At 36.3% G+C, this 22182-nt stretch overlaps 2 protein-coding genes across 3 annotated transcripts; one reads left to right on the forward strand and one right to left on the reverse strand.

Moving 5' to 3' along the window:
- The first annotated feature begins 519 nt into the window (after positions 1 to 519).
- LOC145596345 (uncharacterized) lies at positions 520 to 5917 on the forward strand. Of its 2 annotated transcripts, XM_081652632.1 has the most exons (4): positions 520 to 856; positions 958 to 1400; positions 4833 to 5296; positions 5565 to 5917. In XM_081652632.1, exons 1-3 carry the CDS (start codon positions 692 to 694, stop codon positions 5269 to 5271), a joined length of 1047 nt encoding a protein of 348 aa, XP_081508758.1. In that variant the 5' UTR covers positions 520 to 691; the 3' UTR covers positions 5272 to 5296; positions 5565 to 5917. The 2 variants fall into 2 exon arrangements, with proteins under 2 accessions (XP_081508758.1, XP_081508757.1); XM_081652631.1 differs by lacking the exon at positions 5565 to 5917 and having other exon boundaries at positions 4833 to 5492.
- An 854-nt stretch (positions 5918 to 6771) lies between these two features.
- On the reverse strand, positions 6772 to 9657 carry LOC145583294 (F-box protein SKIP23-like). Its single transcript, XM_081640522.1, has 4 exons — positions 8368 to 9657; positions 7799 to 8079; positions 7591 to 7646; positions 6772 to 7481 (listed from the first exon to the last, which is right to left on the reverse strand). The coding sequence occupies exons 1-4, from the start codon at positions 9606 to 9608 to the stop codon at positions 6993 to 6995; spliced, it is 2067 nt and encodes a 688-aa protein (XP_081496648.1). The 5' UTR covers positions 9609 to 9657; the 3' UTR covers positions 6772 to 6992.
- Positions 9658 to 22182: the final 12525 nt, after the last annotated feature.

A 22182-nucleotide genomic window follows, 5' to 3' on the forward strand; every position in this document is an offset into this window, starting at 1 on the left:
CAATTCGACCATTAAATTAACAAACTTTGTTGATAAATAAAATAACTTGTTAATTCTCAAGGGTACCTTGATTAATTATAAAATCAACTTTAAAAATACTAATGGTTGATTTGATTGCACAAGAAAATGAGGAAAAAAAAAAAGGAGAGAATTTAAAAATAGTCGAGTTGTTTGATAGACAATAAAAAATGTAATTATAGAAATTGTAAATTCATGAGAATTATGACTTCCCATAAAATATGATAAGTTAATTATCCAACTCCTAGATAAGTTATCATCTCAACCAAACAAAAAATTTAATGTAGTTATTTAATTCGAATAAAATATAAATTCCTTCTCAATATCAAACAAACAACACCAACTTAAAGTTGATTAAACAGCTTAATTATGTAACGATTAAAGTGTTGCGATTTTGTAGAATTAGAATTCTACTTAATCATGTCATAATTTCACAAGATTCCAAACTCACGTGAGCAATTAAACTAACATGAGTCCAACAAAAAAAATAAAAAGGGCAATTTAATCCACCGGCCCAAATCATCGTTTTCTCCCACTCTTCTTTGATCATTCACCCTTCTTCAACCTTCTCAATTCCCAAAAAATTTCACCCAAATAAAAAACAAAGACATAATTTTTCTGAGAAAAATTCCAGAAAAAATTCCTGATTTGATTGAGAAAAGTAGTAGCAGACATGGGTGTGGATTACTACAAAGTTCTTCAAGTTGATAGAAGCGCTAAAGACGATGATCTCAAGAAAGCTTATCGTAAACTGGCTATGAAATGGCACCCTGACAAAAACCCTAATAATAAGAAAGATGCTGAAGCCAAATTCAAACAAATCTCCGAAGCTTATGATGTAATTCTCTCAATTTTTTATCAATTCCCATTGTTAATTTTTTAGGGTAAATCTTGAATTTTGATTTTATTTGTTTGTTTGTTTTATTGAATTGGAATTAGGTTTTGAGCGACCCCCAGAAGCGAGCTGTGTATGATCAATATGGTGAAGAGGGGTTGAAAGGGAATGTGCCACCTCCAGGATCTAGTGGGTTTCCTGGTGGTTCAGATGGAGGAAGTGGGTATAGTTCGTTTCGATTTAATACTCGAAGTCCTGATGATATTTTCTCCGAATTTTTCGGGTTTTCAAGCCCGTTTGGTATGGGAGATATGGGGGGATCTCGTGGTGGTGTTGGGGGTTCATCTGCATTTGGGAGAGGAGGTTTTGAGGATATTTTTTCGCAGTTTAGTCGTGGTGCTGGTGGCGGTGGCGAGCCCTCGGGTATGCCTTCTATGCCCCGAAAGGCGGCAGCTATTGAGCGCACATTGCAATGTAGCTTGGAGGATTTGTACAAGGGGACTACTAAGAAGATGAAGATTTCGAGGGATGTTGTCGATTATTCAGGGTAATTGCTTGCTTACTTTTTAGTCTGTGTTTGATTTTGTGTATATTTTAGTGTTGAGAGTACTTTTTAGTCTGTGTTTGATTTTGTGATCTTTGATTCAGTGTTACACTATTGATAACTAGTATTGTCACTGTGCAATTGGATTGTGATTGTAAATGTTTTTGTGCTGAGGTTCTAGGATAGGTGGGTGTTCGATTCGCATGTTGCATGTCTAGAGATTGTATAATGTGATTTTGAAAATTTCCAACTAGATTATATAAGTGCACTGAATTTGGATAAATTTCGAGCTACCAAGTACCAACTGATGGAGTTTATCGGAAAACTTATATATCTGTAAGTTGTTATGTGGTAAGTTGGTAATTTAGCCAATGCGTAGCATCCTTGAACTGGTACAATCACTAGTACAAGAATCTGAATTTCTGAAGGGATGAGAAGAAAGATTTGAGAGTCAAAAGCCTGTTTGATAGGAATTAGTTTACTAAAGGATATCTTTCTGCCATATACTTATACTTCTACACAGCTAACAGAAGGGTGAAATTAACAAAAGCATTACATTGTCAAATTAGTAATCTTTTATGTCTCTCTTATAACTCTACACAAAGGCACCTTGATGTAATTAGATGTAAGGACTTGAGAAGGGCTAGAGAATTTTGCTTAAGAATTATCCCGACAAAATTGTGATTTCATAGCTACAAAAGCAAGAGGTGAACTCGGTCAAAACTGGCGTACATAGCTTTTATGTAATGTTCTTTATATCTCTAAATATGGTTTTTGGTAACATTACTAAACTGTATTACCATAAAAATTGCAACTTTGAACAAAACTTCAATTAAAGTTTTCATCTTTGAAAAGCTACATGTTCTTTAATTCTGATTTGAGCATAGGTGATCCATATGGCTTTTGATTACAATTGGGGACGTTCTTTCTATTTATGGCTCCATGGTAATGTGTTTGTTATCAATGTTATCCTTCTGCTATTGATGTCATGTCTTATTATTAGGTTGAAGTTCTTATTTTTACTGCTGGGTTTTTAAGCTATGAAATTATACCTTTCTTGATGGTTTTACATGTGTTTAAAGTTTACTCAAGAATCAAGATAAACTCTCCTACTCTTCAATCTTGAGAAATTATAGTCGCTATAGATGCAATAACTATTGATTGCAGAAGTCCTTTTGACCTGTATTTATGTAGTGATGGTTGCTCATTTAGTCATTAGTCTTTTTAAATCATCTTAAATGTTTTTGAAACCAAAATATATGTGGGAATTCCAAGAAAAGATGTTAGCATATGGATACTAATGCATTCGAAGTATGTATTACGAAAGTTTAGGTGCTTGTTGCAATCAGGTCTGAAGAGGTTATTAGGATTCTGTGCGATAGAAGAGCATTTGAGACCTCATTTATTAGGTTATCAGTGATAGAAGAGGTTAACTGGTTATTACAAAGTCAGCTTTAGGTTTTGAATTTTAGGATGGCAGTTATGTATTACAAAAGTTGTGGATATACATCTTGCAATAAATATGGGGTGTTTTGCAAAGCTTATGTCAAGATAAGGCCTCAGCCATCACCTTGGTTAATTTTTGTGCAAAAAAAAAAAAGTAAAGCTATAACTAGATATAGGTAAAGTTTGTGTTACCTACTTACCTATGAGAAGTCTAATTCTTGTGAGTATCGTTGAATTGATATTTTGCTTGATGTCTTGTCAGTGCTTCAGAGACATTTGGTTAAATAGAAATATTACTGAGGAAGGGCCTCATTTGGTTAAAGTAGGAAATAAATTCCTATGGGAAATTCTAATGCATGGAAAACTACTTTCCTTATAAAATTCCTAGGAATTACACAAATGTATTTGGTTGTCATGTGGGAATTTGTAAATCTTAGGGATTGGGATTGGGATTGACCAAGTGGGTGGGTTTATAAATTCTCATGTTTTGTGGGAAATTGTAATTCCCATAAATTGTGAATTTGTGATTTCCTCCATTTTCTTTTTTAATTTCAACCAAACAAGATGACCAAAAGGAAATTCATGGGAATTTAGAGTGCCAATAGTAATTAAGGGCAACCAAACGAGGCCTTAGAATTAGGTGAAGTGGAAGTTTCATTTATGGTTTAAAACTTTGGTGTTTTCTACAACACATTATTGCAGATATTGGTTTTTTTTAGCTATGACAATGAAATTATGTTAGCATTATATAAAGACAATGGATGGTGTTGTAGAAATTGATTTGGCAATATATGTTGCATCAAAGGTAAAACGGCATAAGGTGTTGGGTCGGATTTTGATATTTAATAGTTTTAGAAACATCCAAAATATGTAGTGCTGTTTTTTAAATGATTTTCCCTTTTTTAGCATCCCATCTCCCCCCTCCCCCCCCCCCCCCCCCCCCCCTCGGCGGTTGCAGTGGTATTATATGTTCCTTATGGAAGGTTAACAATTTGTTTGGATAGAAAGAAATGGAAGGAAAAGAAGAGAAAGGGAGGGGGACAAATTTTCTTGATTGGGTAAAGGATTAAGGGAAGGAAGGGAAAGGGGAGGGAGGGATTCATTTTCTCTCTCTCTTTAATAAGCATAATCCATCCAATATTGGAGAGATTTGGAGGGAAAATGGAGCTCACCTCCCCCTCCCTTTCTTTTCCCTTCCCTTCCTCCTTTTCCCTTCCCCCTTTTCCCTTCCCCTTCCTTTCCTTCATTCTTTGCTATCCAAACAAAGCGTAAATGTAAACTAAAAATACTACTATTATGAATTTATGATATGAGGATGAAACGATAGCCTGTTGTTGAATACTAATCATAAATTTTTGTATATAAATTGCTACAGAAAAAGGTTTTTTTTTTTTTTTAATTTTGCATGCTTGGGAATACTAAAAAATGCTACGTATGAGATAAATATGTGATTGGAAGATGATTGGCCTGTTGACCTTTTGTGCTCTTAATACCTTCTCTTGTTTTACATGTACTTTGAATTTGGACTGCTGCTTATACTTTGCTTCTGTTTTTTTTTTGGGGGGTAAGACCTTGATTGTAAGACATTGTGTATCTCTTCAAGGCACAGCACTCAGAGGGGGGCAGTTATTACCATTAGTGAACCCTAGATAGTCTGAGACTGAGGTTGCTATCAACAAAGCATCTCAACTGCTTGGGTTGCTTCTTGATGTTCATCTGATCTTCATGATTTTTTATTGTGGTTAATTGTTACTGAAGCTGTATTTGTATCTGGTTTGCACAGCTTTCAATATGGATTACTTTATTGTCCCAGTTTTATGGTTAGTGAGACTTTGTATGTGTACTCCCCCTCCCCTTCTCCCTCCCTTCCCCCTCTTCCTCTCCTCTTCTTCCAGATAATAATAAAAGAGAAATACAGTTGGAAGGGAGCATGGGAAAATCTGGTGTCTTTGATATTTGTGTCAAATAACTGTGTTCTTCCTCTTGTAGGAGGCCGTCCACACTGGAGGAGATCCTTACCATTGAGATCAAACCGGGCTGGAAGAAGGGTACAAAGATCACTTTTCCAGAAAAAGGAAACGAGCAGCGGAACGTTATACCTTCAGATCTAATTTTCATCATTGATGAGAAGCCTCACAGCGTTTATAAGAGGGATGGTAATGATCTTGTTATTACTCAAAAAATCTCCCTAGTTGAAGCCCTGACTGGCTTTAATGCACAAATAACAACACTTGATGGACGTACTTTAACAGTACCCATCAACTCTGTTATTAGCCCTTCATATGAAGAGGTGGTTAAAGGAGAGGGAATGCCTATCCCTAAGGAACCTTCTAAAAGAGGTAACTTGAGAATAAAATTTAACATCAAGTTTCCAACAAGGCTTACTTCAGAGCAGAAGACTGGTATCAAGCGGTTGTTATCTTCATAAATGGTGGTCACGGCTTAAACTTTGTGTATGCCACTTGCCTTATTTCATCTTGCTGTTTTGATTTGCAAAACATTGCACATTCCCAAGTTAGACAGCTTTTGAAATTCTTAATTATGATGGGATTGTATTTTCCCTTGCTTAGCCTCATGACCGTTCATGTCATGTATATCTCTGAACTCCATGTGTGTTGGTTTTCTTTGAAAGTCAGTTTGATCTCTGTTCATGGTTGTTTCATTTTCTAATCTGAGAGCACCTGACTGTTTCATGATAACTTTCAATTGCTATCCATGCAGAAACAGCAAGGGCATTGATGAAGGAGAATTCATCGAGTAAATTTTCTTAATTAGTGTTAAAGTATGCTCAACCTATATTGTTGCAAAACCTGACAATGTGTGGTTGCAGTGTTGCTCTAGCTGTCGGTGTGCTTGGACGTGCGGCCTACATTGGTACTGGATAGTGTAATCTTGAGTTAGGTGTATATAGGAGTTTGCTTTTTTATTTTTGTTGTTTGAGTTTTATTTTTTAATTTAATTTTAACATGAATGGCTGAATGGTTTGGCTGTAACTGTAGTTAAATCAGCTCAATAAAGCAATTTTTATAACTAATTTTTCGGATTTCTTTGATATGATAAACAACATTCTTCTATTTTTAATGTTTTAATGTGTTCAAATGCTTTTGGATTGGGTAGGTTAATTTTTTTTTGTGGTTTTAGTTTCTATCTTCTAGTGTGGTTGATTTGTAGTTGAGTTTCAGGTCAAGTATTTTTTTTCTACCTTGAAGATGTTTTATATTATTATATCCTCATATCCTGTGATAGTTCTTACCTGCATATGCACACCTCACAGGAGTAACCCAACTACTTTGAGTATGATTCATGTGGTGCAGAAGTAATTAACATTGTGACTTGTTTTAGGACGCAAGAAATAATATGCTTTTTGTATCTGAAATAAGCAAAAATCTGTAACATAACACTAAAGTACCTTTTCGGGCTTTTACAATAAATTTAGAGGTGTCAAAACTAGATTGGACTCCGACCTGAAAAATATCCTATTCAAATTTTGACTCGTATGGACACAATAATTTAACATGGTTCAAGTTTGAAATTACACCTGACTTCATTGAACCTGACTGAACATTCAAATTGACACCTTACACTTCTATTTACATATGCTTATTCATTTTTTTAATTTGTTGAGTAAGACAATTGATGCACTTGCAAAAGCCGGATAGAGTAGTATTTTGTTTTTTTGTTTTTTTGTTTTTTTTTTTTTTTTTTTTAAACTTTATTGAATATGGATGAAATGTACGGTAAAGATCGTTATATCATCCAAGTGAAAATTAAACCCAAGGTATTTTTCACTTTTGATAATTATTGCTCATTTAATCATCAAGTATAACCTTGAGTAAACCTTGCACTTGAGTTGAGTATATAAAATTTTTCAATATATAGGCATTGTTTTTTAAAGATCTAAATTAATTACCAAAGTGGAGGACTAGAATATAAATTTATTTATTGACTGATGTTTACAAAACCAGAAACTTGATTGGATCCAAGCTTTAAAGGTTTTAATTCAAGGATAAAAGATTAAACTGGAAAGAACATTTTACAAAGTAAAGTGGAAATTTACATTTTCTAGATCCTAAAATAAGGATTCTAAACATTAGTTTCACTACAATTTTTTTGGCAGCCCTATACATCTTAGGACCAATTCTTATAACCTTAAATCAGAAACAGTGGACAACTCTTCTCTAGAATTAATGGTGTCGAGGCCATCACACTCTCATTGATAAGCTTTTTCTGTTCTGCTAATTTATCTTCTAGTTCATGTAGTTCAGCACGCAGCTTGGATGTTGTCGTCTCAAGCTCGAGCATAGCTTCCACCTGCTCATTGTTGTTGTGAAGGGCTATTGCTCTTTCAACATAGGGAACTAGCCAGTCTAATTTAAAGTTCATAGACTGAAGGTCGGCTAGGGTAGATCTCAAGTAGTCGGCTTGAGATTCGTTTAAGGATGCACGTGTGTTGTCTTGGAGAATAACTATCATCTTTGCTAGGGACTCTAACGCCCATGTCAAGAGACCAATACTGCAGACTGCATGATCTTCGATTATATTTCCATACTTTGCCCATATTTTTTGCAGCACTTGAATTAGATCAGGGCTAACTTCAAGTCCTTGAAATATGTCTTCTGATGCAACATTCTCAGGTGTCTGCGAAACAGCGAAGGTACAGAGATATGAGACATCAAAATTGTTGCCCTATTATGCAAGGTTAAAGACAACTGCTGTCAATGAAAGAACAAAAACCTATCAAATTTACCTCAGTTGGACGACTATTTACTGGATCCGAACCATTACTGTTCTCATCTGGAATCTCTGAAACAAAATATGAATAATCAGTGCTAAACATCCAACTTTTATGTAAATATGCGTAAAGCGAAGTTCAGATAAAATTCTTAGACAGAAAGGAAATGGAAAAGGCAGCACTTGAACACTGCAGGACTGTAAAGAGGACTAGGGAGTACTACCTTGCTGAGCTTCGTCTCCTTGGCAGGCAGACTGAGAACGAGCCTGAATAGCTCCCATGCCCTCTTCTATACACTGCAAAGAGGACTTGGGAGTACTACCTTGCTGAGCTTCGTCTCCTTGGCAGACAGACTGAGAACGAGCCTGAATAGCTGCCGTGCCCTCCTCTATACATTGTAAAGAGGCAGGGTGTTCTGCTGCTTCTGAGCAAGACATTGAACCAATATCGCTGTAGGAATCCATATCTTCATCTTCATCTTCGTCTTCATCCTCGTCAGAGTCCCTTTTATAAAAGCACTAATAACAATCAAAACATTTTTCTAACCATCAAGTAGTTTTTGCCCCTTTAGTCTAATTAAGGCAATTGGTATATACGACTAATACGAGTAGCTCTCGTGCTCAACCTTTAGTTCAAGGTAAAACAAAGATCATACCTAACAAGAAATGATAAAATCCCATAACAAAATCATATAGTTCGGTTCTTTAAGCACGTAGCAAAGGCACAAATCATTAGTTCCATTATACACAAACATAAAGTATGAATCTCAAAAAAAGGTAGAAAGTTTTATACCAATTTTGTGATTCTGATTCAGGAGAAAGCCACGAAGGGGGAGGCCAAAACAACTCAGATAAGCCCGGCTCACTAGATAAAGGGCGACAACCATCCTCGTCCAAGTAGTACACACCAACCTCCATATACTTGCTAACTCCCTCAAAAAGTTTATAATCCTTACAATACTCTCGAGAATGTAAAGCAAATAAATTCTTAGGGAACACAATACAATTCCCTCGACAACCCGGAATTTCCTTAGCCTTAACAGCAAACACATTATCGAATGTCATAAACAAAATCCAATCTCCCATATCACCCATTTTAATCCAATCATGCTCTTCTTCTCTTAGCAAATAAACCTCGAATTTTTCCTCATTTCTAACAATCATGAACACCAAACTATAAATCAACACCAAGAATTTACGGCTAACTCTTGCATAACAATGATCATGTATTGTACAAAGTGGTACACTCATTGTTCCAACGACCCTACATTCACTCCCATCAATAAGATAAGCTGTACCTTCGCGATCAATGCCACAAAGTAGTCCATTTCTTCGTAAGCTTATAACATCATCGAATCGAAAACCCGGGCCACGATCAATGAAACTCCACTGCCCATCCAACTTCAAAGTACCCAAACTACCACCCTGACTAAGCAATAGAACCATGACAGACCAAGGATCATCAGTAGACGAATCCTCGTCTCGAAACAAAACGACTTTACTCTTTGTTGGGTAATTAGAACAAGGTGCAAAACCCTCAAATTGGTAGACATCTTCATTGCCATTAGAGAAGCATAATTTAAGGCCTTCGCCGATGTGGGATACTTTGAAATCAAATGTACAGAGCTTTTTAGGGAAATCATTGGGGAGATCTTTGATGGGGTTTTTGGAAAGAGGAAAACGAATACGAAACCGACGTCGGTTTAATTCTTCAACTGATATAATCCAGGATTTAGAAGAGAAATCAGGGTCTGAATCTTGAGGGGGTTGAATGAGATAAAGGGCACTACCCACAAGATTAATCGGCCGATTCGATCGGATAAAAATCGAAGAAGGGAGAATTGGGATTGTTTTTTGGAGAGATGGGTATAAAAAGTAAGTTAAGATTGGGTAAGAGTGTGAAGATCGCCATTTCTTGCAAACTGCTCGAAAACGGTGGCGTTCGAAGCGAGAACCGGTGAAATTGGCAATTTTTTCGAGTAATTCTTGAGGGAGTGATGACCAATCTACCTTCCTACGTTGAATTTGTGACATTTTTTCAATTGATTGGAAAAAAATTGGGATGGAAAAGTGGTGATTGGAGTGGTGGAAGAAGATTTTATGGGCAAAAGATGAAATGCGCGGTAAATTTTGATTAGGATTTAGGAATGAAATTTAAATGTTTGGCTGAATTTTGTAATTTGCCGCCAACTTTTTTTGGGTACTATTTTTAAATTGGGAGGAAATTGAAATTTTCCCTCTATTGAACTTTTTGGGATTTGGGAATTAGAATTGGGATTTCTATCCGCAAAATGTTTAGCCCGTATAAATTATGTATGGTCCACGATAACTTCCGAGATCTTGGCCTCATGGGTGGGACTTGAGTTGATGTGAGAGAACTTTAGCCTTGAGGGGTGGTAAATTGGTAATGGATTGAGTTTAGATTTAAGCGGTAGTAGAGCAGACACTGATATAATACTCCCTCTATTTCATAATAATCGCAATAATAGGCTTGCATAAAATTTTAGGAATTTTATAAATTAGGATATTAAGGATCAAAGGATGAATTTTATAATAAAAAGTATAGTTATTACAAGACATAATTATAATAAAATAAAATTTAAAAAAAAAAAAAAAGTAGTTCCTTCGTCCCAATTTATAGTTTCTATTTATATTTTTCATGGTATTTAACTAAAGAAATGGGAGGTCAAAGTGGATGAAGTACATTAAAAAGGTGAAAAGTACAATTATAGACAAGGGTTAGAGAGAGAATCGGAAAAAATTAATACAAGGCGTGTGCAAATTTCAAGGGTATATTAGTATATACAATGAATAAAGTGTTTTTTTTTAAATGAGGATATAATGGTCTTTACATATATGAAAACGTGTTCAATATTATGGGACAGAGGGATTAGTAAACATGGGATTATTAAGAATGAGAAATAATAAAATATATATGCAAGTAGGGTAAGCAGGAGAGAAAAATAAAATAAAAAATCGAAATTGGTCCTTACCACCACTTAATTGATTCCATTAACTAAGGTCCACAGTGCCATCTTTCAAAAAAAAAAAAAAAAAAAAAAAAAGGTCCACAGTGCCACATGTCGCTCATAGACCTAACCCTAGTCGTTGCAACCTGTACAACTGCACAGGGCCCAATATTTATTGGGGCCTCAAATTCATATAATAAATAGAAATTGTTAGGGGTGTCCGTTCGGTTTTTGATTTGGATTTACGCTAAATCCAATCCAATCCGAAATATAATTTGGTTTTCACATTTTCAATCCGAATCACTCACCCAATCCAATCTGAATTAAAGTCCGATTATTTGGATCCGATCCAATAACCCGAATTAAAATATGCTAGTTTATAGCGTCTAATTAACTAGTACGATAATATAAAAATAACATTTTATCCAATCATTAAGATTTATACAAATCTTGAAATAGTCATCATTAACATAAATTGTTTAACATCAAGTCAAAATAACTAGTATAACCGAAAGGAACACCATTAGTTCATTACAACCATTACTCCATGCACTAAATACTAATATCAAGCAGCAACTTCCACCAGTTTAAGACTTAAGATAGTAGCAACTTCCATATTATGCATGCTTAATTCTAAAATTCGGTTTTCGGTTTGGTTTGGATCCGATTAGAGTCAATATGATCCAACCCGAAAATCAAAAATTTCAAAAAATCTCAATCCGATCCGATTTAAAATTCGAATCCGATCCAAATTAATAATTCTTTTTGAATTGGATTGGATTTCGGTTTTAATCCGAATTATAGACATCCCTAGAAATTGTTGTTAAAAAAACAAAAGCTAGTATAAGTGTTGTGGATCAGCGGTGAACATGGAGGTTTTTTTTTTAAAAAAAAAAACATGGAGATCTTAGTTAGGGTAAGGCGGCGCATGGTTCAATTTCCATTGATTTTATTTTTTCACTTTTTTTTTTTTAAATGTAAAGGTTTAAAAACTCTCTAGTTTTATCTATGTGCTCTATTTTCATTTTGGGTTTGGGCCTTAACAAGGCCGGTGATGAGGCTGTGCAACCAGCCCCACCGCACAGGGCCCCCAAATTAAAAGGGTCCCAAAATCCAACTTACAATATAATATATTGGCTGCATCAAAGTACCATAAAGTTTGTTGTAGCGTAGTGGTAAAGCGGCACATCACAACATTGATTATCACCCACCTAGAGAAGCAGGGTTCGAATCTCTTAGGGGTATAATCATTTATATTAGCTTCCTTCTTATTTAGTTTCCCACAAGTGAAAATTGTACTTTACCTTACAAGGAAAAAAAAAAGAAAAAAAAGAGAGATAGAGAGAATTTCACTCTATCTTATTGTTAATTTTTTTTTTTAAAAAAAAAAAATTATTAATGTTGGGGCCTAATTTTAAAAATTAGCACAGGGCCCCCAAAATATATAGGACGGCCCTGGGCCTTAAGGTTATGTGAGATGGGTAGCCCATCGTTGAAGATCTCATTTCTTCTATACCCTATGCCCTTTAAAAGTCTGATACTTTACACTTGTTAAGATGCGGTAGGATTTGAATTTTTGACTATTTGGGAGACCTTGAATTTTAGAGGAGTTAAGCAAACACTATTTTTTTACATAAACTAAATAAAGTCGTCAATAAGTTTGAGGAAAACTCATAAACCTCGTTCATACATTTCTCCCAAGTAGAGTTCATGTGATACTTAATATGAATCATAAGTTTACTAATGCCCACATTTGTAACACCCTAGATTAATGTGAGCCCACTAGTAGATATTGTCTTCTCTAGACCCTAATCTATAAGGATTTGCTTTGGTGCAGGACAAGAAGTTCTACCCAAAAGTCCTCTAATAAGTTGATGTATCAACCATCATATAAGAATAGTTTCCTTCTCCTCAACTTTCAACGTGAGAGCGTCATAGGTATCTTTGAAAAGCTAAACAAGTATACATGGGAATTGAACCCCAGACCTTGTGCACTGCCCAAGCGCACAATCACAAGCACCTTGGTACCACCGAGCTACGTTGCGGCTGTCAAAAGTTGACACGACACAATAATTCGACACAAAATAAGCGGGTTTGTGTCAAGAGTTTTCGACTCGTTTAAGTAATTGGGTCGACACGTACCCAACACGAAATTAAATGGGTTAGGTTTGGGTTGAAAATTTGAACCTGAAACCGACACGCATAACCCAATTATGTTAATGGGTTGAACGTCAACCCGTTAAACTGAATTTGACATGGTTAACTTGTCTATTAAAATAGTTAAAATAATTGAATTTTTTTATGCCAATCTTATTAACCCTCTAAACTACATAACTTGGCAGTATAAATATTTTGGTAAAAACTTTTAGCGGGCAAATTTTTTGGTTTGGGCGGACAAATAAATTTACTACTTATTCACTTTAAAGTTTTATAGTTTTGAAATAAGTGGGTAAAACCCGGGTAACCCGTTTAATAAGTGGATTAGGTTTGGGTAAAGGGTTTTCAACATGTTTAATAAATAGGTTAGGTTTGGGTCAAGGGTTTATCAATCTGTTTAATATTGACACGAACACGAACCCGACATGACACGACTCGTTTGACAGCCCTAGCCTTTTTTAAACCACAAATGAGTTCAAGAATATAATAAGGGTACTAGGAAATCATTCATTTGAGAATAAAAGACCGGCCTAGCCTAATACGACCTTTACTAAGCTTCCTTTTTCACAATTTCATGTAAAACACACACACACACACACATATATATATATATACAGGGTCCACATTTGTTGCAACTTTGGTGGTGATTGCGGAGGCCGAGGAAAAACTTTTAAGGGGTTGATTAGAAAAATTAAGGTGAAGTAATTAGGGGAGAAATTAGGGGTGAAACCAACTCGGTTTAAAACCAAACCAAACCGAAAACCGAACTGAATAAGAAATTTGGTTCGGTTTTTTTCGGAAGTGGTTCAGTTTCGGTTTTAAAAAAAAAAAATTTCGGTGTGGTTCGGTTTCGGTTTGCGAAAATGAAAAACCGAACCACACCGAAATATAGGCCCAATCCAATTAAACCTTAGCCCAACTCTAAAATTACCCTAGGTATATAATGCAAAAAAAAAAAAAACCCTAACACTCTCAGCCTCTCTCTCCCTTCCTCTTCTCCTCTTGAGGATTCCGTCCGTCCATTCTCTCTCCTCTCCTCTTCTTGGCTTCACGCCTTCACTATCTACGAACACCATCAACCTTTTTCTTGTCTTTCTCCTCGCCACCATTAACGAACACATCACGAATTTGCTTTCAAATTCGCCCCCTTCACCATCTACGAAAACCATCAACTAAATTCGAGGTTTTGATTTAACACCATCAACTAAAGGTTTTTCATGTCAAATTCGACCATGAATACTCTAGATCTAGAGTTTTCATGGTCGAATTTGACCTTTAAAAGCCAAATTCGATGTTTTTTCGATGGAATGTGAGGTATGTTCTCTTTTTCTTTCTTTTAATTTGGTTTGAGTTTTTTTTTTTCTACTAATTTATGCTAAACTTCTAATTTATGTCCAATTTTTTCTGATATTTAGGTGCTTTTTATTCTATTTTTTCTTTATCATGTTAGAAAACTTGTTTAATTATGTTTGTATGGATTGGTTTTGTTTGGTTCGATTTTGATTGGTGTGATTTGGTTTTTTTTTTTTTTTTTGCAAAATTTGATGTTTATGGTGCTTGATATGAAAATTCGGTTTGGTTCGGGTTTTTTTATAAAACCGAAATAATAATGGTTTGGTTTGGTTCGGTTTTGAAAGTAAAGTGGTGCGGTGTGGTTTCTAAAATTCAGAAACCGAATTAGAGTGGTTCGGTTTCGGTTTGGGCAAAAAACCAAACCGAAAACCGAACTTTCACCCCTAGGAGAAATATGGAGGGAATACATGTGGTCCCTTTATTTGACTTTAGAGGACCACTTCCACTTTTTGGTTTTTAGTGGGAATTTCCCACCCAATTTTCCTGCCAGCTTAACAAAATTTGGCAAAATTGTTTCCCACCTTTTTTCCCTCCCAATTTTTCACCGAAATTCAAAATTAAGTGAAGTTACCCCAAATTTCAAAATTTTCATTCATCATTCAACAAAATGCCCTATATAAAAGGAGGGCATCCTTTTCAATACCCCATATCAAAAGATCAGTTTTAGGGGAATTGGGGAGGGGTTGGGGGGGGGGTAATAGAGTAGTTAGGTTACATCACCAGAAATTAAGTACTGTTAGTTCAAAATACAGGCAGCCCTACCAAATTACATAATTCTAAACCAAGATTAGCAATAACCTAATTCCTACAGCTGTGTTAGTAGATGTAGCATTTGTAATTACAGGAATAGGCTCCGTTGAAGACCGTCCAAAAAAAAAAATCAGCCACCACTTCATCACCAAAAAGCCAACCTGAAAAAAAAAAAAAAAAAAAAAAGAAAGGGGCTCATGGCAGAGTTCATAGATGAACTTATGGATGAGTACATTCAATCTCAGCATGCATTGGATGATGAGTTCATAGAAGGTGAATTCTTCCAAGAAAAATATCTATGGTGGTACGATTCAGATGCTGAAGAAAACCAAGAAGAGCAGGCCAATGCTGATGGGTATGAAGGAGATGATGATGCAAACAATGATGAAGCACAACCAGAAAACAGAGTAAACAAGGAATTGACTGTGGAACAAAAAAGAACTCTTGTTGATGAGATAATGTTGCACATGGAGGGGGGACTCACTGCCAAGAGGTTTCTTAGCCAATTTGGCTAGAAAACATTCAGTGCACAAATCCACAACAACAAGATATTTCAAACTAATCAAGCAATCTCTAGCATAAGGTATTGCAGTTGTTGTTGAAAACAAAAAATTGGGTAGGACAGGACCCAAACCAAAAGTATACAGAGATGAATTTCTAACTTCAGTACCACTGTACAAGAGAGGGACTGAAAGAGGATATGTTGCAGCCCTTAAAATTCCCAAAACAGCACTGCACAGACTAAGGCAACAAGGGAGGCTCAGGACACACACCAGCACAAATCATCCAGCTCTAACAGAGAAGCATAAAATATCAAGACTGAAATGGGTACTAAGTCAGATTGATCCAATTCCAGCACAAGGGGACCCAAAATTCAGAGACATGCAGCAATGGATACATTTAGATGAAAAATGGTTCTACATTAATCCAGAGACAAGAACATTTTTTTTGCTACCCACAGAGGATGATTCATACAGGGCACATCAATCAAGGAGATTCAAGATCAAAGCAATGTTCATGGGAATGATCGGGAAGCCCTTATTTGATGAGCACAACAACATGGTACATGATGGAAAATATGGGCTATTCCCTTTTGTAAAGTACGAAATGGCAAAAAAAAAAAAAAAAAAAAAAAAGCAAAAACAGAGATGCAAGGAATCTAGAGACTAAGGCACTTCAAAGTGTCACAAAAGAATGCATCAGGGATATGCTACTCACACATGTCATTCCAACAATCTATGAGAAGTGGCCAGAACAACTACCAAAGGACATCATCATCCAATGGGATAATGCAAGACCTCACCAAGTTCCAAGAGATGAAGAATTTCAGGCAGCATGTAATGCACATGGATTCAACATTCAATTCATTTTTCAACCAGCTCAATCACCAGAAACAAATGTTCTAGATTTAGGTTTTTTTAGTGTCATACAATCACTACAATACCAATCATTCCCAAGGAATCTAGATGAGCTCATACAAGAAGTTGCAAGAGCTTTTGAAGAGTTTGATCCAGTTTTGAACAAGTACACATGGATTACACTACAATCATGCTTGATAAAGATACTAGAGAAGCAAGGTGGGAACAACTTCTCTCCCCCTCACATGAAGAAGAGAAGTTTGGACAGTCAAGGTCTACTCCCACAATTATTACAAGTAGATAGGAATCTGATTGGTGAAGTTGTTCAATTTTTAGACTCAGTCACAGATATAGTAGATGATCATGGACACATAGAAGTGAATGCAGACTGAAGCACATGAACACAAGAATGCAAATGGAAGAAGGACTCAAGATATGACTGCCACACATAACCTTTTAATATTCAAACAACTTTTTAAGTGAGTTTATGTCTAGCTAGGTTGTGTGTCATTTTGGTAAATATGAATTGACATATGTTTTAGGCAGTCATGTAATTAGTCTAGGCTTTACCTTTTGTGTAACCAAACATGTAATAGCACAACAATTATAATTATATTATGAACTAGTATTTCCATCAGAATGGGTGTGTATTCAGTCAAAGCTTTAGTGAGTGTTGGTACCTCAACATCAAACCTCTAAAAGAGGTATCAGGAGCATCCAGACCACCCAAGTAGCTATCAGGTGAGTCCCATCATCATATGGAAATAAAACATGCACTTCACACAAACATAGGGGGGAATCAATGCAAGTAAGGGACTCAAATGCATAGGAACACCAACTACACCATGCCTACATTAACAAACAGGGGACTTTCAACTGATGGCCTGAGTATTATGCATCAGGGAAACTACCAAAACTTATTAACACCAATTACCAACAACAACTAACATAGATCCATACACAGAACACAGATAAAAAAACAAACATCATACAAGCACGCATAAATTCTCACCAACAAAGAGTCATCATATCCCACCAACATCCAACATTACATTCACAGCAACAACCATATCCATTCGCATCAAATTAGGGTTTATACCAACAAAATAGAGGACACAATAAACTTAGGGTTTATACCACAAAACACAACAAACAACAAAATTAGGGTGTATACCAAAAAACAGATGAAACAATATACCAACAACACATTCAACAAGATTACAGAACAAACAAACAACAGAATAAGGAAAAAAATTAGGGTTTATAGAGTATACGCTGCTGAATCAGTTACGAGGAGGGTTGAATTGAGGGTAGTAGATCTGCAGGTGCGCCTTAATCACCTCCTCCCTCGTCATCCCTTCAGGTGGACCAGATCTGATCCGCTTAGCATCGGTGGAAGGCCCTTCACCTTCTTCGTGGGACTCAGGTGGCTTAGCCACCTCAGAGACCTCCACATCTACTGGGTAAGACTCACCAGTAGCAGATCCAGCGGCGGAAACCTCGGCCTCAACAACTTCAGCCGCCACCTCAGACACCACCACAACCAGAGGAACCACCTCAACTGGTGGTTCCTGTACAGCCGTAGACACAGGGACAACCTTCTCCTCCTCATCGCTCACATATTCAGCCAACTTAGCACCAAGGATCTTCCACCTAGCAATGACTGAAGCACGACGAACGGGTTTCATGTTACCCGTTCCTCGTTGGGGCTTGTACGTCACACGTCTAGATCGCCGCTTAGTTCCACTGGTTTCAAGGGTCTCATGGCAAAGAAGATCCAGATCTTTGTCATTCGAAGAAGACATAGTGAGACTCAACAAAAACAACAAGTGAATCGAAGAAAGAAGAAGGGAGAAAATAGAGATGGAGATGAGAGAGACACAGACTACGAACTAGAGAGAGAGAGGAGATCAAATTCGGCGAACAGTGAGGAGTGAGAAAAAGAAGAACTAGGGTTTGGGGGGGTATTTATTCTGGAGAATTCTCCAGAATAAATGTACTCAACCATATTCATCAGATCAATTGAATATAGGAGCATTCAATTGAGTTGGTTGGGATGATGAAGAATTTAAACAGTTGGGGTTTTTTTTTTGGTGGGAGAGATTAACCTAATTAATCAGTTAGTAAGTGTACATAGATTAGGTTAGTTGTTTAATAAGTTTGGTTAAAAAATAAAGTAAGGGTAAAATTGTAATTTTAACAATAAAAATTTACTAAATTAGGAAACAATTGGGAAAGTTGCAACTAATGTGGACCAGCTCAAAATGGCAAAAGTTACAACAAATGTGGACCGGAGGTAGTGTGTGTATATATATATATATATATGTATGTATCGTGATACCTGTAGGTGTCGTTCAAAGCGCACCCACTTAAGCATGTGGTGAATATACTTGGCACTCATAAAAAGTGGGAATTGACATATGATTAGGGACAAAGCAAAATAGGTAGCCGCCAACAAGTTTTTGAGGAATTTGTAAATCGATCACGGATCATTAAAAGTAACCACGATAAAGGGACAACGATAGATAACAATGATTGACCCGTGAAGGTTACACCTCATTCATAATCCATTAGATTACTAACTCCATATGGTTCGAAACCATGAAAGGAGAATCGGGGATGGTGGTATGAAGTGAGTCATGGAGTCACATTTGCCCTTATTGGCCTCTACTCAATTCTTATAGTGAAAAGTGTTTCTTGTGATCTCAAAGGCATGCAAACAAAGATTCAATTTGCTCCAAACTATAATTAAGCTAAATTGGTTGAACATTTATGCAACATATAATTCTAAAATATTGTGATCACTTGATTAAAACAACAAGATTAAAAGGAACCTAAACCGGTGGTCCAAATTATCTTATTAATCGTGATATTCAATTGCAAATTCCCTTTAAACATGCAATATGGTGATCAATAAATATAATAGAATAAACATCAACATTGAAAGCAAGTTAACCATAATATCATTAGTCAAATCAAATAATAATAAACCTAATCATGATACTAGCAACAATAACAATAAAAAAAAAAGTAATTAAGTGAATTAATTACTCACGTTCCGCGTTTCTTTGAATTGCTACATCATAAATAAATTGTTAGTAACTTCAATAAAAATATAAATCAAATTGAATTTAAATTAAATAAAAAGTAGAGTTGATTTGGTCTCAGTCAATTATGCCTTTCACGCCTTGAATTAAGTATGAACTCCAGGTATTGTATGAACTCCGAAGAGTGCTTAAGGGATGTATGATGAGAGAATAGGGAAGTATAGTGTTTAGGCTAAATCATTAGAGATAATGATTTGATGTATAAGAGAGAAAGAGAGAATGATTTAATTTGGTGTATAAGATAGGAAGAGAGAATTGTTTGGTGCCCCTAAACTTGTGAAATTAGCCTCGTATTTAGAGAGGAAATGTAAGGGGTGAAGCACGGAGCCCTAGTATTTAAGCGTCGTGAAAAAATTACCTATATATTGCCGTGTCACGGCATAAATTGCTGTGAACGACAATGTCTGTGATGTCACGGTATTTTTACCGTGACGCGCTAATTTCTAGTTTTTATGCGTTTTTAAAACTATAATAACTTTTGATTCGTGACTTCGAATAAGAAATTTAATATATCGTTGGAAATATATTCAAGTCTACTTTCCAAGACAATTAGAATCAGGTCAAAATATTTTGTATATTTTAATATACGGTCATTTTAGTGCAAGGGTGTCGGTTTTGGGCCAAGTTTTAGTGTTTTGCCCATATCTCCTTCGTTTTAAATCGGAATTGGGCTTATGATATACCGTTAAATAGCTTATTTCAAAGTCTATCCAGTGAAATGATATTTGGATCAAATTTATAGTGACACAAAATCATCAGTTTATCTCGGTTTTGTGATGTAGACACGAAAGAGGAAAATAAGTTATGGTTTGAGAAAATGGGATTAGAATTGGGTTGATTTATGAAATGTATTGGATTGAATATGGATTTAAGCACTCCAAAGATTAAATACTTAACTCGACAAATAATGACGGTGAAAGGTTGTTCATCATCGGGTTTGGTTTTGGGGACACATTTTTAGGTGTGTATAATACCTAAAAACTAAGTGAGTTGATTTTATTTATAAGCAAGAATCACAAAAAATCTACATTGCAACGTATGTCGTTTTTCTTTTTTAATCCTAAATTCGTGAAATAAATAATATTAGCCTTGTCTAAGGTGATAAATTAACAATTCAATTATTCCTATTATAATGTTTAATCAAGGAAATTTTGTCAAGAACTACCAATTAAAGTGCATGTTTTGAAAACAACTACCTGCTATTTTTTTTTTTAAAGAAGTACCACAAAATTGTAAATAGTTTAAGTAGCACTACCACTCTAATTGTAAAAAATCTAAGCCCTAACCCAGTCACCACCCACACCACCGACGACACTAACCCACATCGGTGGCTACCCGACCCCCTCCCCATCTCACCCTCACCTACTGCCGGCATCCTCTCCCATCCCCCGTTGAAATTAGTCCAGTTGACCACCAGAAATCCTGAAACACCCAGCCCTCGATTTTGTGTGGATTGCCAATCGATTTTCGATGCGGGTTTAGGTCTAGGTGAGGGCTGGGCTAGGGTTCGCCTCGTCGGCAAGGCTAGGGTGGGGATTTCGGCGATTGTGGGCAAGGGTGGGGATTTGGGAAGTCGCCGAATGGGTTTGTGGGGTGTGGGTTAAGGGATGAGATTGAGATGGTAGCTGCGATAGGCGTGGAACGTGGGATGAGGAGAGGGTGCCGACAATAGGCGGGGGTGGAAGCTGTCGGCGGTAGGATGGGGAAGGGGTTGCCGGTAGTGGGAATTAGGTTTGTCGGTGGAGGCTGGGTTAGAATTTAGGTTTTTTTTTTACTTTTTATTTTATTTTTAAATCCAATAGATTGGTGACACGGGTACCGGATGGGCCCCAGTAACGGATTCCATCCAAGAATTCGTTAAGTGGTGGTGAAATTCAATTGGATTTTTTTTTGTGCTGTTATAATAAAAGTTTTAAATTTTGTGGTGTTATAATCAAATTTTTGACAATTTTATGGTGTTATTTTCTAAAATTTCCTTTCATTTTTGGTTTTTTCTCTCTCTTGTTTACAATAACCTATAAATACTTATATAAATTTTTTTCAACATAATTTGCTTGAATAATAATTTAATACATTTATTTATTTGTTATGAACGTTTTGTGAAAATTATAACGAAACACTTATTAAAAATCATGAGAGTATTACACATTTCATTATATTAAAATGGCCTAATTTTATCTCAATTCATTGGGTCTCCATAATAGTTGGGAGTTGGAACGGTCTTAGTCACCATAATATTGGTTAATGAAAGAAAAATAAAAACATTGAAACTAGTCCATCCACCGGCCCTTCTGTACCCTGCCTAGGAGACCACCACTAACTACCACCCTTCGGCGCACCGCTTCCCCAGCCCAACTGACCCTTATCCTTTCCCTAACCACAAAACCACCGGCTACCACAACCCCTTTCCCTAGCCAAAACGGAGCCACCCTTTTTTCAAATTCTCTTAATACGGTCATTGAAATCGGCTGGTTCAGGGTCAAAATCAGTCAATTTAGGTTCAAAACCGACCACTCAGCCCCTGAATTGGCCTATATTGACTAGTATTGGCTGATTTCGGTGGTCATTTTAGGGGAGTTGGTATATGGGCGACTGTTTTGGATGGGGGAAAAGAGTAATGACCAATTTTGGAGTGGGGGAAGAGGAGGGTTGTGGGTTTTGGTGGCTGAGTCGGGGAGGAGGTGTGCCAAAGGTGGGATGGTGGCATCTGTCTAGTGGGAGTGGGGAAGGGGATGCCGGTGGTGGGGGTAGGGTGGTTGGGTTAGTTTTGGGCTACGGAGGGGAAGAGAAGTTGGGCACCGGTAGGGGAAAGGGTCATGATTTTTGTTTTATTTAAAAATAATGCTATATAATTTTCTTTCCAATTCACCAAGAGAAAAATTAAAAGTTAAGTGTTACCAATGAGAATTTTTAT

This window comes from Chenopodium album, chromosome 2 (genome assembly GCF_948465745.1).
Source record: "Chenopodium album chromosome 2, dcCheAlbu1.1, whole genome shotgun sequence".
NCBI lineage: Eukaryota > Viridiplantae > Streptophyta > Magnoliopsida > Caryophyllales > Amaranthaceae > Chenopodium > Chenopodium album.